Consider the following 19,059-nt stretch of genomic DNA (forward strand, 5'->3'; position numbering starts at 1 on the left):
CCCCCCTCTCACCCGGCTCTTTGGGATGAGAAGTTTCCAGAATTTTCCGTTTTGTGGGTTTGGGCTTGGTATTTTCCTATTTAAACACCCCTAAACTCAACCTTAAACATAACTTGAATACCCTGGTCGTTTTGGACGAATTTGAGAGCTCAAGAGGTGATATTTCCGAGGGTTTGAAGGCTACGAATCAGCCGTGAAGTGCTTATTATTCAAGGACGAAGACACTGGGTTTTATCGCCTTTAATCTTCCGTTCTTATTTATTTTCTCCATGATTTCGTTTAGCATTGTTTTGTTTGATTTTATAATGTTAGGCTAAACTTTATAGACTACCTAGGTTTATGATGAACCTTTGTTGATGTTTGATTTTGACTTGGGATATATTTATCGTTATGGTTTTTATAAACTAGTTAAAAGGTTTGATTATATTAAATTGATGCATATGTGTGCTTGAGGTTGTTTAATTAACTATTATTTTATTACGGGGTTGCTATACATTATTTGTTTTCACTATTTATATATGTATATTTGGATTTTAATTTTATTTGTTGTAAGAAATTTAATAATTAATATACTTGAGGTTTGATGTGGAACGGTTTCACAAATAAATTATATGGTATAATCCGGTTTAAAAGCTATCTGGGTTTGGTGATACCCATTATCCATTTATTTTCTTTATTATAAAATTGTTTCTTAATTATAAATAATATCTTTTTTTAAATAAAATAGGATATTAATTTTTAGTATATCCCTATTTTAAAGGATTTTCACATCAAATATTTGATTAGATTAATTTTTAATATAATGAGATGTTATAACCCGTTTATGAGCTATATGGGATTGGTGAGATCTTTATCCGTGAATTCGAGTCAAATGAGTGAGAAGCCTTCATTTACAAATAAGACAATCTGATGGCTTGAGAGAATGGTTGTTTTACATTTTTCGTTTTTTAATATTTACTTTTTGGATTTTAAGTTTCTTTATTATAAGAAAGTTAATAATATACTTAGGGTTTGATGATGAAAGGGTTTCATAAAAAATTGATATGTTATAACCCGTTCAAAAGCTATCTGGATTTGGTGATCCATGACCCGCTTATGTTTTTTACTATAAAATTGTTTATTAATTATAAATAATATCTTTTTCTTTTTAAATTGGATATTAAATTTTAGTATATCCCTATTTTATAGGATTTTCCTATCAAATAATTGATAAAATTAATTTTTAATTTAATGAGATTTTATAACCCGTTTAAGAGCTATCTGGTTTTGGTAAGACCCATACCATGAATTTGGGTTAAATCGATGAGAGACCTCCATTTAAAAATCAAGCAATCTGGTGGCTTCTATAAAAGGGGGGAGCGACCACATCGCGACACGTAGGATTTTATGGTTTTCATTTATATATATTATAGATAGTTTCCTTGATTATTGTTTGTTATTATGATAGGTTTCAATTAGGTCACCTACTTTGTGTTTTTGACTATTTTATGATTGATTTCACGATAAGATCATAGGAATAATATTAGTTAATCAAATAAACCTTAGTGTGCGGCTAACCTAAATAGCTGTAAGGTTCTAGGTTATTGATAGGTCTTTGTTGATCAGGATTGCTAGATTTAGTTCTTCGTAAGGAGTCCGTCTAGGTTTGATTGATTAACTTTGTCTATCGAGTCAATTGAATATCTTAGACTGCCTTTGATTTCCCCGCTGTAATGTAGGATTTCGTATAAAGGAACTAGTTTGTAATTAATTAGGTGACCGTAAGGAAACTTGATTTTTAATACTGGTGTGCGTTAAAACTTATTAGAAACCCATAGGTGTCTCTTGAGAAGGGTCAAGGGTCCTGTTCGAGTTTTCTCTTAAGCGTCTATTTCTCTGATCCCAGTTCCATAACTAAATAGTCTCCCGGTTAATTGATAACTGAAACTTAGGAGATTCTAGCCTAGGTGGTTGTTCATCATCATCTAAATTAAGTCCAGGTTCTAAGTTTAGTCGTCTTTAGTTTTCTTAATTAGTTTAATTTAGTTTAAAATTAGTTTATTAGTAAAACCCCCTAAAACAAATAATAAATAAATAGTCGTGTATGTAGTTGAGTCTAATTTTGCTAGTTTACGTAATTAAAAGAGTCTCGTGGGTTCGATATCCGGACTTACTTAGCTATACTAGAGTCGACCGGTTCACTTGCCGGTTGGTAGTTTAGTTAAGTTTAAGAGTCTAGAATTTATTACTTAGTTTTATTTTAGCATTTAAATAGAGTCTACTTAGTTGGTCTTGTGTGCTTTTCAGGTTTATGCCACATCTTCGTTCGCAAGGAGCACCTCCGTTAAAATCAGAAGCCAGTTCATCATCACCGATCATCATAGATTCTCCACCGAACTCATCACCACACAGTTCACCGCCGTCGAGTCCTAGAACAATTCCCAATATTCAAATGGCAGGCAACCGAACCGTTTACCAACAAGCTTTCGAGGGTTTCACCGGAGACTACTCTCTCATCATCACTCCCGTAATCGATAACCCTAATTCATGGTAAATTCCCTCTTATGTCATAGCCAATCTCACCCAGAGTAACCTATTCCATGGCCGTGACGATAAATACGCACCGGCGCACATCAACCGTCTCACCCGTTTGCTTAGAACGTTCAATTTTCAAGGTGCTAATGAAGATGTCATTTTCCTCCATTTGTTCCCATTTTCACTTACAGGTCGTGCCGCCACTTAGCTCGATTCACAACCTTCTGGAGCATTCACCACTTGGGAGGCGTTGCGTACCGCTTTCTTGAAGTAATACTTCCCGCCTGCCAAAGCATCTCGTCTCTATGATCAGATTCATTCTTTTCGTATGGAGCCGGACGAGCCATACTGTCAAGCTTGGGAGCGTTTTCAGAGTTTACTGGCCCGTTGTTCACAGCATGGTCTTACTCCGTGGGCCCTTTTTGAGAAGTTTTACAATGGGCTGACATATGAGACTCAGGCTCGTTTTGACACTACTGCTGGAGGTAACTTAATGGATAAGAAAAATGTAGTTGAGTGTAATGAATTGTTTGAAAGTTTTGCCCAGTCCTAGTTTGCTAAAAAGCCACGTAACGGGAATTCAAATCCCGTCACTAGTACACCCTCATCCGTCCGAGGTGTGCACCAGGTTAATCTGGATACTAGTGTGGCGACTACCTTAGAGAGTCTAGCCCGTGAGATTAAAGAAATTAAGGCTAAGGTAGGTAAGTGCGAGTTGTGTAGAGGGGGGCATGGGACTTTAAATTGTCCGTTGATGAGTCAGGAGCAGGTAGAGTTCATAGGAGGGCAGAATGGGGTTCCCAGTACATTTAATGGAAATAATAATTCAAATTGGAACAATTATAAAAGTTATAATTATAACTCTAATTGGCATTGCCCCGGTGCACCCCCTGGTTTCCAATAAAATTCAAATCTTAACCGGAGGCAAGATCAGTCGTTTAGTGGGGATCAAAGTAGTCAAGGTGGGAGTAATGGGAAGGATTTGAGTAGTGGTATTGGTAGGTCAGAAGAGATGATGAAGCAAATACTAGTTAGAGATCAGGAAACCCAGAAAAAATTTGTCGATCATGAATTGCTTTTAAGGAATCACCAGTCCGCACTCTTAGATCTTAAAAGAACCGTAGGTGATATAGCCCGACATTTAGATGAGAGACCCCAAGTCAGTTTTCGGGTTCCACTCAGCATAATCCGGCAGCTCAGTTAAATGCCATCTACCCGTAGTGGTAGGATTTTAGGTCCGGAGAGAGAGATTGAAGTAGAGGAGAGAGATGAGTTAGTTGATGAGGAGATAGTGATGGAGAATCCTGGGAGGGTGCAACCTAGGCTAGGCCCATCAAGTACCGCACCTACCAGTGAGCCCATAGTTAGAGGGAGTGAAGAGAAGAAACCGAGAGATATTAGGCCTTCACCGCTTATAGATCATGCTCGTGTCCCGTATCCAATCCGTCTTAAGAATCAGAAGTTTACTAGAGAGTACGGGAACTTCTTAGATATGTTTAGTCAGCTTAGGATTAATCTTCCATTTATCGAGGCCCTCCAACATATGCCAAAATATGCCAAGTTTTTGAAAGATCTTCTTAAACTAAAGGAAAGTCTGGAAAAGCTTTCGACCGTTTCACTAAATGGAGAGTGTTCGGCAGTAGTTCTCAATAAGGTACCCGAAAAGTTACCCGATCCCGGTTTTTTTACTGTTCCATGTTTGTTTGGTAGGGATACCTCGTGTCAAGCGTTAGCGAACCTAGGAGCTAGCATAAACTTAATGCCATATTCGTTGTTTGAGAAGCTAGGCCTAGGAGAACTTACACCCACCTGTATGTCATTATCATTAGCTGACCATTCGGTAAAGTACCCTAGGGGAATCATAGAAAACTTGCTCGTTAAAGTCGATGGTTTAGTCTTCCCTGTAGATTTTGTGGTGTTAGATATGGAGGCCGATGAGAGCGTTCCTATTATTTTAGGTCGTCCATTTTTACGTACTACTAGGGCACTTGTTGATGTATTTGAAGGTAAGATCACTCTTAGAGCCGGCGACGATAGTGTCACTTATGTTGCTAAATCCATGAGACACCCGAGTGGTCAAGATGGTCTTATTGACCCATGTCATCCCGTTTATGCAATTGAGTATGTTATTCTGGGCATGGATCTACGTCTTGATTACCTCCGTTCCGTCAGAGTTTGTTTGGAGAGAGAGGTCGCGAGTTCTCGAGAGGCGATGGAGTTTAATAGAGAAAGAGGCGGTGGAAAGCGGAAGTTTATGGAGTTTGGAGGAGTTAGAAAAAGGAGGAATAAGATTGAAGATGAATGGTTGTATCGTGATGCAGTTTCTTGGAGGACCATGGAGTTTGACCGAGATGGAGGAAGCTCCACTTGGACAGCCGAGTAGTTTACATAATAGAGTGTCTTGAATGAAAACTCAAGTGTAGAGTTTGTATAGTTATTCCATTTTTATTTTTGAGTATTGTCGTGTCACTAACGTTGTTTTTTGTAGTTCTTCTTTGTTTTTGTCCATAATAGAGCTAGAAAAATGGCCCCCATGACGTATAATGAAAAATTCAAGTGTGGGGATGGGGCAGCCGACCTTTATACTTTTTATTATTTACTGCTATTTTTTCGTGTTTATATATATTGGGTGGGTTGGTTGGTCTGGTGACATGTTTTTAATATTGAATATCTATCGAGCTAATAAGATATATTTTTAGATATTGTTTGTTGAAAGTTTTGCCGATTCCGTTTATGTGTGAGAGATTGGGATGTTTGATTGCTCAGCATGTTCGGAGTTGGAGGGCATTCATGGAAGAAGACTTTGGCATCATATTTCATGCGCATATTTCCTGCTAAGTCTTTTCCATTATCTATCTTGCTTGTTTATTTTTATTTTTGTTTTTGATTTTGATTTTTTTAGTTTTTGTATTTCGACTTTATTTTATTTTTCGTCCTTATCCTTGCATTGAGGACAATGTAAAATTTAAGTGTGGGGATAGGACTTTTCAGTCATAGTTAAATTTTATGATTTAAAAAAAATTGAAAAAGTTTTAAAAAATGTCCCTTGATTTTGTTTCTTTTTGCACATAAATGGGAGATGAGGATACTTATCGGGAATCGGTTTTTAAAACTACTAATAATAAGATATAATTAAAGAAAACGTACTTAGCATGGGATGTGTCGGTAGGCCCAACTAGTCTTGAAAGGTTTCCCATTGCATATTCTTAATAAACCTAATTAATCTTAGATTTGGTGGGTTCTCATCCTAGAGGGGATAGTGAAGCTGAAATTCGATAAGGCATAGAGAGTATTACCATAAGTTGATTACCCTAAAGTGGTGAGAATTGAATGCATTTTAAAATAGCACGCCACTCTGTTTTATGAAAATAAATAAAGAGTGGTGGCGCCCCGCAAATGTCCAATTTTATACGAGCTTTAGTCTTTAGTTATATATTTTTAGGTTAAAGATGCTTAAGTGCACAATAAAAAAATAAAGAAAAAAATAAATAAATAAATAAGTATTCCAAAAGTTGGTCTGAAAAGCAAAAGTGAGAAAAGTTATGTAATGAAAAATGCCAAAGAAGCATTCTCAAAAATAGAAAAAGAGGCCAAGGTGCACATACTAGACGAGACTGAGAATTTACGTGTTACCAAGGGGATGGAGACTGTAACATTTCTGTTTTTGTTTTTTGTATTCTTATTTTTATTGTAAGCCCTATCCAGGTTTGTTATCTGTAAGACACTAAGACGTTTGTTAATTTATTATTGTTATTATTATTATTAGTATTATCATTATTTTTTTGAATTTGGAATTCGACTCTTGTTGCTAGTCCATATAATCTGATCTTAGTCCATTTCTATTGTGTGTATGTATGTTTATATATATATAAATTTTGATTTCAAGTTACCTACTCATAACCGAATGTGTTGGTTTTTAAATGTTCACTTAGTTATAAAACATCTTGTTAAATTAGTGTTGTTATAAAACAAAAGGAAAAAAAAAACCCCAAAGAGTTTGTATAATTATAATAAAATAAAAGGTTTAAGTTTAAATGGTTAAAAGTCAGGGGTTCAAAATGAAACATTGAATTGCACCTTCCCTGCTGTTGGGACCAGGATTCTTGATCCTTGAGGATCAGCTATTTTTGGCAATTGCTTTCAGGACTAAGGATTCTCGGTGGATCAAGGATCCATAACAGTCGACTTCAGTTATATTCCAATCTATTTTTGCAGGTAAAACACGTGCTTACTGGAATTCCTATTTTTACGGATGGGATATTTTACCAGGTCTTCCTTGCTGTCCATGTTCTGAAACGGCCATGAAGAATTAGTAAACAAAACGTGACCGAGATAATAGCTAAATTAGTTAGTAGACGTTATAATATTTTGTATATATATACATTGAACCATGGCTGATCAAACACAACACGAACACACTTAGAATTCTTAGCAAAAAACACACTGTAAGCACGATCAGCCTCGATTCCATCACTTGTAATTCTTTTGAGTTTAATATACTTGGTAGTGATAGTTTTCACTACTCGAGGTTTTTATGCCGGCGGGATACTAGTTACCAAGGGCTTTTCCTTGTATAAATCTTCTTGTCCAACCTTTACAATTACTACTTTGATTATTTTGTTCATACAAGCACCAATCCTCACAAACGAATTTGGTTACGTGATCCTTAGACCGATTTTTGACCAAAACTCCTGCCATGTTCTGTAATTTTTTCCTTTGACGACCAATCCGTTTGTCAACCCGTGTTTTCCGGCAAGCAATAAGGACAAGATCAATGACCTTAATGACAAATTGATTATGCCATTTGACTCGAGATTTTCTAACAAACATAACGCCAACATTTTTAGAAGTTATAGGCGCACATTTAACACCGATTCATTGAGCGAAGATTTCGGTATTTATCAAATTTGTGAAACGCGATTTTTCTTTTTAAGCCTGTATAATCTGACCGTCACACTTGTTTTTTTAGCATACCCAACTTGAAAATCATACCCCTCACTCGAAGTCGCTTTCTATTATCATGAGACCTTCACTACCGCCGACAGGCTGTTCTCTTTCCGGTCAAGCTCACCAGTCATCGAACCGACCAAATCGAGATAAGGCATTTACACAAACCTACTTGTTCTCATATTCCGAACAAAAGCTCTATTGCTCCATTCATTAACCGTTAGTGTAGAGATCGAATTTTGGGTTTGAAATTTGGATGGGTTGTAGGGATTTCCTGAAAGAAAAAGAACTGTTGTTTATTCTTAATCCACAAACATGACAAATTAATAGTTATGTCCATCAGTTCTATTTCCAACATATGGATGCTTAACCGATTTTATTTATTAAGAAATATTGGTTTATTTTTTTTATTATTTAATAAGAATATTGTCCATCAGTTCTATATATGTGTGAACCCTCGGGTGGGCAAAAGTGAAATTGCACTAATTTTGACGTTATTTTACTAATCTCGTGAAAATAACGTTAAAAGTGACGGACGGTTAATCAGGCATCATGTAGTGGCGTTGATAGCTGAAAGATAAGGGTACATGCACCGATCAGCTGGTGTCCCGATGATTGAGTGCTATGTGCCTTATGTCCAAGGCTTGATGCAAAACTACTATCGAGCCGGGGGTCTCACCGGAAGCAGCCTCTCTATCCCTATGGGGTAGAGGTAAGGCTGCCTACATCTTACCCTCCTCAGACCCTACCATAGCTTTGCTATTGGTGGGATATACTGAGTACGATGATGATGATGATGATGATGATGTATTATTTAATAAGAAGTTTGCAACCATGTTTCTTTTATAAAGTTTTAAGAGAAATCTTGTAATTTATTTTAAAATTAAAGAAATATTAAAGCTTATTTTTTATATACGAAAAAGGTTAAAAAGACAAAAAAAATATTGTTTTAAATATAAACTGTTTAAGATCTTCACTTGAACGACAGAAGCGAATTGGCTTCTAAATCAAAATAATAATTATAGGTTCCGCAACGTTTATTTTTAGCGCAATAATTCCTTTTATAGGTTTTGCTACCCTTCAATTAAGCTACGCGTAAGACATGATGATGTGTTATAAAACACTCGTATTTTCCAAACGTGTTATCTACGTATTGTATTATATTTTATATGTTTTAACTCGTTTTAGATAGGTTTTACATAATTTTATTCATATTGTAGGTTTTGGGTGAAAGGAAGAGAGAAACCGAGCTTTTGGAGTAGTTTACGAGCCTTTTACGCATACGTTTTCAAGTAAAACTCAAAGCCCGACCCATTTACATCATGGAAAAGCCCAAGACCCTTGTTAATATTATAATAAAAAAATAAAAAAACCATAAAGGGAACAGCCTACCTGCGATCGGACCACGCAGCAAGGGAGGAAGAGAAGAAAAAGTTTTTTCGGCTTAGGGTTTGATCGTGTGACGGCTAGGGAAGGAAAAAGGAAGTAAGTGCAAGCCTCGGGATCGTTCATTATCAATTTCACAGCCAAGGAGCAGCCCCGGAACATCCAATATCCTTTCAATTGTTTCATTGTTCATCAACTTTGATTTTCTTGTTTAATTGTTAACTAGTTTTGCAATTACTTGAAAGGTTGACTTGTTATTGATTATTATTGATCATTGAATGATTGTTAAGATGATTGAGATGAGTTTATTGATGTGTTTATTAATTGTTAATGGCTGTCCAAATAATATGAGAGGCTAAATTGCTAGTTCTACCTAGGAATGATGATTATTGTTAGTGTTTGATAGGTTTTATGGATTGTTTGATTAATAGACCTTAATTGTTATTGTAAAGTTTGATTTAGACATGAAATAGGTTGTGTTTAGTGGCTGGAAATTATATCAATTTATTGCATAACCCCCGTGTGTTGATTGATTAGTTTTGTATTGATTGATCGGTGCATTGTTTGATTCTAGACTTGGTGTTTAGGGTTTGTTTGCGGTAGGAACAACCGTAGGGTTTTGTTGCATGATTATTTGGTTAAAGTACAGCGGTTAGGCACCTTCTTTGAGACCGAGAGGTGATAGAAAGTTAGGGTCGTCTCATTACCTTTGCATGCTAGAATAAGGATTGCGCGAGAGCGAGTTCGTTTCTTGTCAGGTTTAGGTGTTTTGAGCGATTAGTTGATCTATTTTAGTTTAAGTTGAATTGTTCCTCTACCCTTGGTTGTGTAGTATTCATTGCCATTAGGGTCGAGTGTTGGTGAGACCGAGAGGTGATCCATCATTAGGACACGTTAGCAATTGTTTCCCGGTTTGGTCGTTTTAGCCGATTTTGAGTAGTTTATGTTTGTTGAGTGAGACCGAGAGGTAATCCAGTGAGCCCAAGCGATCCTTAGTCGTGTCATCTTTAGGGACCAGTGTCTTGAAGTCATTCAATCCATTAGCTTGTTAGGCCTACAATTTGATTCAGACCTAGGTAGACGTTTTTCTCCATCCTAAGTTAACACAGTTAGTTTGTCGTTAAGTTTTCTATTTTTGGTAAGTTTTGTTAGTTAGTCCAGTTAAGTTAAAAGAAATCAAAAATCAATATAATATTATTCTAAGGTAGGTCTTGTCTAGGGTCAGTAATCGTTAGCGTCTTACGTGTCCACGTGTTCAATACTCGGACTTACTAGGTCTATACTACTTGCGATCGGTACACTTGCCGGTTGTGTGTGGTTTTAGGATTTTCGTTTTAATATTAAAGCTTAGTTGTGAAGGTCATTATTATAGGGTTATTAGACACACATCACATGACTTTATTATCCGTGTGCATCTGCATGGGAAATTATCTAGCACATTATCAAGATGATTAATCACACTCCCCTTTTTACCATTTTATATTTTGGGGGCTTTATGCGTACAAAACTTTATTATTTATTTACTATACAATTATATACTCCAAAACACAATTCCATTATTTGCGTAGTTGTGATATTGCTCGATTAGCTGCTAAATGCTATATGACTATGTGTTTACAGTTTTAATGATTGGTTGGTATATCATCCTCATCCTCATAATATGATCATACGCCATTGGAGTAGCTCGTTATCTATGTGATTCGAGTGAAAAGACATTTTTTTATATTATTGTTATGCTCGTTGATGTAATGCACATTATCGCAAGGAATTGTCATTTTTATCATTATATGTATTTCAAATTGTGATTACTTGCTCAACATTATGTTGACAAAATATATCTATTTTTATGCATATCGCAGGTAGCTATTTGGATGAATTGAAGATGCAAGACTTAGTTGGACTTTAGGTTTTATTAAAATAAAGGACAATTTATATGTTTTAGTTTTATGTAATAGGTTTGGATGATTTTGATTTGTGATACGCTCGTACAATGATTGAAATAAATAAATTAGATATTGACACTTATTATTATTTTTAGTGTCTTTTAGCTATGATACAAATTATGTCGTGCCCCGGCATATTCCGCCGTTAGGTTGGGGTGTGACAGAGACTCTGAGGATACACTATTGGGGCTCGAAAGTTTCTAGTCAATAAATATTTTCTTAGGCATATATAGGACAAAGTCCAATAATATTTAGGGCATGCTCGTACGACCTCACTTGACCTATCATCCATTAATTCCATCTAAGTGCATTTTCTTCTTACCATTAAGGGGTTGTTATCTTACGGTGATATGTTGAACCAGTTTGCTTCAACTCGATTATTTTTAATTGTCTTTACTATGCTTGAGATGGGGTAGGTGGATCTTAACTCCAAAAGTATGAGACCCATAGGTTTTTGATATCACATGAACTAAAATGCTTAATGTTCGTGGGGGCTTGATAGGCTGGTGATTGAGTTTAAGTGGACAACAATATCGGCAATCGCGATTTTTACGTTTATCTGACCTTTAATATAATCCTATATGTTTTTTAAGACTGTATTTCTCCGATGCTGATCTCATTGCAATGAGACTTTTTTAGGGACGAAAAAGAGATAAGTGTGGGGATATTTGATATAATGCTTAATATACATAAATCCCTTGTACATTTTATATAATATTTTATTAGTTTATGTTCGGTTTTTGTTAGAATTTGTATATTACTAACATATCTGAATAATCTAGGTCCCGGGACTTGTTCGTGGTTAAAGAAGGCGAAAAACGAGTAAAAATGAGCTAAACTGGCGAACCGGAGCATCAGGAATTGAACTGGACCAAACCAGGAGTGAACCGGACCGGCTAGGCAGCCCCCCCCCCCCTCACGCGGCGCTTTGGGATGAGAAGCTTCCAGAATTTTCCGTTTTGTGGGTTTTGGCTTGGTATTTTCCTATTTAAACACCCCTAAACTCAACCTTAAACATAACCTGAATACCCTGACCGTTTTGGACGAATTTGGGAGCTCAAGAGGTGATACTGCCGAGGGAAGGCTACGAATCAGCCGGCGAAGTGCTTATTACTCAAGGACGAAGACTCTGGGTTTATCGCCTTTAATCTTCTGATCTTATTTATTTTCACCATGATTTCTTTTAGCATTGTTTTGTTTGATTTTATGATATTAGGCTAAACTTTATAGACTGCCTAGGCTTATGATGAACCTATGTTGATGTTTGATTTTGACTTGGGATTTATTTATCGTTATGGTTTTTATGAACTAGTTAAAAGGTTTGATTATATTAAATTGATGCATATGTGTGCTTGAGGTTGTTTAATTAAGTTTTATTATTCAATAGTTGCCTTGATTATTGTTTGTCATTATGATAAGTTTCTATTAGGTTATCTACTTTGTGTTTTTGACTATTTTATGATTGATTTCGCGATAAGATCATAGGGATAATATTAGTTAATCAAATAAACCTAAGTGTGCTGCTAACCTAAATAGCTGGAAGGTGCTAGGTTATTGATAGGTCTTTGTTGATCAGGATTGCTAAATGTAGTTCTTCGTAAGGAGTCCGTCTAGGTTTAATTAATTAATTTTGTCTATCAAGTCAATTGAATATATTAGACTGCATTTTATTTCCACGCTGTAAAGTAGGATATCGTATAAAGGAACTAGTTTGTAATTAATTAGGTGACCGTAAGGAAACTTGATTTTTAATACTGGTGTGCGTTAAAACTTATTAGAAACCCATAGGTGTCTCTTGAGAAGGGTCAAGGGTCCTGTTCGGGTTTTCTCTTAAGCGTTTATTTCTCCGATCCCAGTTCCATAACTAAATAGTCTCCCGGTTAATTGATAACTGAAACTTAGGAGATTCTAGCCTAGGTGGTTGTTCATCATCTTCTAAATTAAGTCCAGGTTCTAAGTTTAGTCGTCTTTAGTTTTCTTAATTAGTTTAATATTAGTTTATTAGTAAAACCCCCTTAAACAAATAATAAATAAATAGTCGTGTCTGTAGTGGAGTCTAATTTAGCTAGTTTACGTAATTAAAAGAGTCTCGTGGGTTCGATATCCAGACTTACTTAGTTGTATTAGAGTCGACCGGTTCACTTGCTGGTTAGTAGTTTAGTTAAGTTTAAGAGTCTAGAATTTATTACTTAGTGTCTAGATTAGCGTGCTTTTATATAACTACTTTTAGCACATCAAAAGGGTAAGCCAAAAAACAAATCCAATCCATGGAGACATATCATAACGCAGACGAGAATCAAACAGTCGGAAAATCGCTCCCTCCGAGAACACCCTGTCTGATTTCAGTCGAGAGATATCCTTGTCGGTAAAATTTCATGTTTCGGCTAGAGGAGAAGCTAGAAGATCCTGATTAATAAACTCGCTCAAAGGATTCTTAGCAATGAAAGATGTTAAACGAGTCATTTTCTTTCCCAATAACTACTTAGAAAGAATAAACCCTAAGAAGAATGGAAGAAAGAAGAGATATGTACATGGAATATCGGCGAGTTGATAAGCATAAATAACAAAAATCAAGATTATTATAGGCAATGAATCCCCTATACTTCACAGAATGTGGAGTTGATTGCGCTTGGGATGTTGCACCACGTCTAATCAAGATCGGTCACGCTAACGTCTTCAAAAAGAAAATATAACCATTGTTGTCTGGGCCACATTTGTTATATTGTGGGGACAATTATTGTGGGTCAAAGTATCGCTTAAGGATTTTGAGCCTCAGTATCTTGCCAGCAGGGATCCCAAACAGGTTCGGTATCCTGAACCTATTATTTTGTTGACTAATGGTTATATTTTTTGCAGGTAGTCACTTATGACTTGATTGACATTAGAAGTTCATTAAAAGCTTGGTTAAATATCTAGAACAAGTCATGTAACCGCCAAGAGTAATGATTTCATTAAATACACATTAAATGGTCGGAATCCTCGTTGTTGGTTATGATCGTGAAGTATATCTCAGCTGAAACTGCATGTTAATGACTCCCAATGGCTAGTAACACATTACTTGATCAACAAGTGTGTGGAAACAAAGTTGACTGGTCCAATGACACTTTTAAAGACTTAGTTAATATCTTTTATTGTCGAGATACTCATTTTTACTATATAAGGAGGCTATAATGAACAACACAGGGCACGACTTGCACACATGCAATAACTCACACTACACTAACACTTTCTTGTACTCTAGACTTGTTCATCGGAAGTTCTCGAGTTGTAACACATTTTACTTATTAACAAATCTGAGGAAGGCGGATAGTTTTCCCCTGCCAAGTTTTTTTACCGAAGATCCTACTAAGGATCAAGAGTTTTTCCTCGCTGCATCGCCGTGCCATTTACTACTTTACACACACACTTGCAGAATTGTAAAAAACACGCTACCTCGCTTACAAAGTTTGATCACTAAACTGCTTAGGTAATTTTTGACCAAAACACATAACACATGCAATTATGAACAATCTTTAATATTTTAACCTCATAAATCATCTCCACTTAAAAAGATTTGAACTCAATAATGACTTGTATTACAAAAAAAAATGAGATTTAAACTGTCAAACCAAACCATTTTGGCTAGTCTGACCAACCAATGCGGTCTGGTCTTATCTGATCTGGTTTGGTTTGGTTTGTTTTGAAACGGATATTGACTTTTGACCATAACTTTCATCAAAACACACCAAATTATACCGGATACACTCCTTAATTATAGTTTTCCTTCCATCCACCGTACACTACCAGCAACCACCATTAACACAACCCCCATTGCCTGTCACCGCTGTCTGCGGCTCTCCGTTTGCCGCCTCCACCCATAAACACTAGCCATCATAAAGCAAATATAACGGGTAAACCCATTTTAATACTTTTATTCTAAAATAACTCATTTCAACCGGGGTATAACATGTGAATCACATTCCCTTTATTTGGTCAGACAACAAAAAACTCTTTTTTTCACACCCGGGTTCCTCATAAGGTTGCATTAGTATTACTCATTAGTCTCTTTACTTCTTCTCTCCTTATAATATCTTTCATAAGCCGGTTTCCTTCTTAAAGAAAGCAGAAATTCAAAACCAAACCCAATAAGGTAACGCATCCCCACAATATAAACTCCCGGTAATAACATTATCGACCATCACACACCGTTGATCCTTCATCATTTGAGCTCTTTATGTGGTCATCATAAACCAGAGATGTGATAACACTATATATTATGATTAATCATCGAGCTCTCTGAACCGAAAAACTCGGAAGTGATTGTAACAGCTGTTGAAAGTAAGAACCCAGAGCAGATTCCTATCAAACAGGTAGCTCACAATCAATCTGTCTGATAATATTAGCAGAACAAAAGCAGTAAAACATTCTTCAGTTTTGTGTTTTTTTTGTTGTTGAATCTGAAATTGAAAGATTCAACGAGAGAACGGCGGAAGGAGGTGATGAAATACGTGGGAGAGAAGGCGGGATCTCCGCCGTTGGATCTCTAGACAGTTGGGTATATGGCCACACTTATTTGAGTTTATTGAACTACGTGGGAGGAAGGAGGTGATGCACGTAAGCATAATAATATTTAGGTAACTAGGTATTGGTAAACACTCAACAATAATTCCAACTAGCAATGTGACTAGTGATAATCCCAACTATTAATTTTGTTATTAAAAACCATCCAAGACTAACCGGTAGTTAGCTCCGTTAATTTATGATGACGTGGCATGTGATGTGGTAATTACGTGGTGGTGACTTGGATTTTTTTTCTTTATTTTATTTGGATATAATTTTTAAAGTACAAAGATGGTCATTCTAAAATGTTTATATTTCATTTTTGGTCTATAACTTATATTTATTGTTTTTAGTATGAAATGTGTATTATATTATATATGGTAGTATCATCAGCAACTAGAAACACTCCTCTTCTCCGGTAAGTAACCACCGCCGCCGCCATATCCGGCCGGTAGCCACTAACACCATATCTGGCCGGTAACCACTAACATCATATCCGGATATGGCGTGCGGCAGTGGCTACTTACCGGAGAAGAGGAGTGTTTCTAGTTGCTGATGATACAAACATATATACATATATAATATAATACACATTTCATACTAAAAAAACAATAAATATAAGTTATAGATCAAAAATGAAATATGAACATTTTAGAAGGACCATCTTTGTACTTTAAAAATTATATCCAAATAAAATAAAGAAAAAAAAATCCAAGTCACCGTCACGTAATTACCACATCACACGCCACGTCATCATAAATTAACGGAGCTAACTATCAGTTAGTCTTGGATTGTTATTAGTAATAAAATTGATAGTTGGGATTACTACTAGTCACATTGTTAGTTGGGATTATTGTTGGCCAATACCTAATAGTTTAGATTATTACAATCCAATTTTCCTAAATATTTATATTAAAGTTGAATATTTATTTTGAAGTCGTAAAAGTTAATAGACTACTTATTTGAGTTTTAATTTAAACTATGTAACAACCGCCGCAATGTATTGACGCGAATTTAGTCAGTATCTGTAACGTCCTCGTTTCGCTAAATAAATAAATAAAATATCTCGAGTTTATTTTAGGTACCGTATCGTGTGTCGTCGTTTAATCCAATTAAATAATAGCCTATTTAAACCGCTAAACCCTAAATCCTATTATTTCACCATCATTCCCCAATCATCACCCACACATCCATACACACACAAAACCTCCTGGACACCCAACATTCCACAATCCATCTTTCCATATATATTCAAGATCTAATCAAATCCATAAGGTAAATATTATGTTTATTTTCATTTTGTTCTACTTGCGTTAAGATCTAATAAATGAACAGACGAGCCCAAGGAACCGACATAAACGAACCCAGCCGTCATAAACGAACAATAATCAAATCGATTAAAAACGGGATCTTGGCTAAACAAGCAAACAAGATATGGAATATATATATATACACACACATATATATATACAGATATAAACATTTATATATATAAGCAGGCTAGAACATAAACTAATGTGGTAAACCCAGCTCGACGCAGGATCTGAATTTCTGGTAAGGAGAAGCTCTGGTGAACAGTGGGCGTACACGGAACACTAGGCGCAGCCTACTTGAGCCAAACACCAACCCATTAAACCAAAACCCAGATCCGAACCCCTATGAATTCGTGCGAATTAACCGTCGTGCGAGTTCCGGCATGCGAAATGACGATGCAAATTCTTACGAAACCTTGTGCGAACCAGATATGGAAATTGTCGTGCGAGTTCGCATCCCGTGCGAAGGGGTGACTTCGCATCCCGTGCGAAGGGGGGATCTCGCATCCCGTGCGAAGGAGTGAAGGAAGGGAGGGCAGGTGGCGGTGGCCGGAGCTAGCAGAGGTGGTGGCGGCTGTGAGTAGGTAAGAAAGGGAAGAAGTAAGGGCGGCGGTGGTGGTTAGAAGAAGAAGAAAGTGAGAGATAAGGGGGTAGGGTGGGGGTAGGGTTGAGTTATATGGTGAATAATAATAATAATAATAATAATAATAATAATAAAAATAGTAAGACTTTTTATAATAAGGAAAGTGTAGACTAGATACGAAGACTTGAGCGAAACTCGAACCCGAGATCCGACTCGTTAGAAAGTTTGAACACATGAATTGGCGCGAACTCGAATGGTTAAGAATACTTAAGTAATATGAGCTCCTTAATACGAATAATTAACTTATAAGAGACATGAATGAGAACTTAACCAAGCATGAATCAAATATAAACTCAACACGAAACCGAACACGCTTAAAGAAACATTAACTCTTAGACGCGTTGAGAACGTAAACTAATAATAGAGGAATAAGTATAATAATATACTTATATATATATATATATGATAATAGTAAAGATCCTTAAGAATGCAAACTAATGAAGTCTGTTCGTTAATAAAATAAGGATAAGTATATTAAATTAATATGATCGGTTCATGAAGGTTACATGCCGGTTCAATTAACTTAAGGGTTAACCCCGTTAACTTAATAAAATGAGTAAAGAAACAAATATGGAGATTAATACGTGTGTATTATTAACAGTTAGTCGGGCACAGTTGAAGAAAGGAATTACCATTAACGGTGAACGCAACAGGATCCAGGTGAGTTCTAGCCCCTTTCTCCGTGACGTTTTTCGGGGCTGTGTGCATACTCCTATGTGATAGTTAATACACTTATCCTAAGTGATAAGTGTATGATTATTTATTTAATGTTATTATTAATCGTTGTACGAATGTGCGTATATAATATAATTATTATATATGCAATTGAAAGAAGTGTAAAGTATGCATGCATGATATAAGACATAGGAAGTAATGTATGGGCGATTGATGGGACATGTATGGTTGTATGGTTAAACGAGACAAATGGACTAGACCCTAATAATATCTGAGATTGTGATAGAAGGGACCAGACCCTAATAATATATGAGATTGTGATAGAAGGGATCAGACCCTAATAATATCTGAGATAGTAGGGACCAGACCCTAATAATATCTGAGATTAGAGGGACTAGACCCTATTAATATCTGGGATAGAAGGGACCAGACCCTTGCAAATATCTGAGATTGAGGGACCAGACCCTAATAATATCCGAGATAGGAGAAGTAGAATAGTTTACGGTATACCTTAGGAAAGTGGTAAAGAAAGTGTGTAAATACGTATGTATGTACGTAAAGTGTATATGAATGAGTAATAGTAAGTAAAGTACGAATACGTATCTTCGGACACGTAAAAGTATAGACGTGAATGTATTGTATTTTAATTGATTAACTAGAACTCACTCAGCGTAGCTGACTTTTAGTATGCACGTAGATGAGTAGGATGAAACAAGTGGCTTGAGGGAGACACGTGGCGAATAAAGGAAGACTGGCATCGAAGAAAAGAATAGACATGTGTTATTTATATTTTATGTTTAAGACTTATGTTATGTAAGAATGATTGACGTTATGTTCTGCGAAATGTTTTAATTAACTCTGATTTTCCGAATTATGTGAATGATTAAATCCAACCAGCGAGAAAGTAGGGCACCCGGGTCGGGGGCCTTACAGTATCGATTAAACTCGTTACGTATCCGACACTAAGTTCAAAAAATAAATCAGGAAAAATCTAAAATAGTATTGCCACATGTACAAATTATGATCAAAACGACACAAATTCAGCCGATAATGGTTTGGTTCGTTACGACATCGACTTTAAAGTCAAAAAAATTAAAAC

General features: G+C 36.0%; 1 protein-coding gene across 1 annotated transcript; it reads left to right on the forward strand.

The window, feature by feature from the left end:
• The first annotated feature begins 3,718 nt into the window (after positions 1-3,718).
• LOC143555831 (uncharacterized) lies at positions 3,719-4,524 on the forward strand. The gene is made up of 2 exons (XM_077045312.1): positions 3,719-4,431; positions 4,521-4,524. The coding sequence occupies exons 1-2, from the start codon at positions 3,719-3,721 to the stop codon at positions 4,522-4,524; spliced, it is 717 nt and encodes a 238-aa protein (XP_076901427.1).
• Positions 4,525-19,059: the final 14,535 nt, after the last annotated feature.

This window comes from Bidens hawaiensis, unplaced genomic scaffold (genome assembly GCF_021521415.1).
Source record: "Bidens hawaiensis isolate Kalapana, Puna unplaced genomic scaffold, B.hawaiensis_p1.1 tig00018320_1, whole genome shotgun sequence".
Taxonomy (NCBI): domain Eukaryota; kingdom Viridiplantae; phylum Streptophyta; class Magnoliopsida; order Asterales; family Asteraceae; genus Bidens; species Bidens hawaiensis.

Coding starts and splice junctions, on each gene's coding strand:
- LOC143555831 (XM_077045312.1), top strand. CDS start 3,719: ATGCCATCTACCCGTAGTGGTAGGATTTTAGGTCCGGAGAGAGAGATT.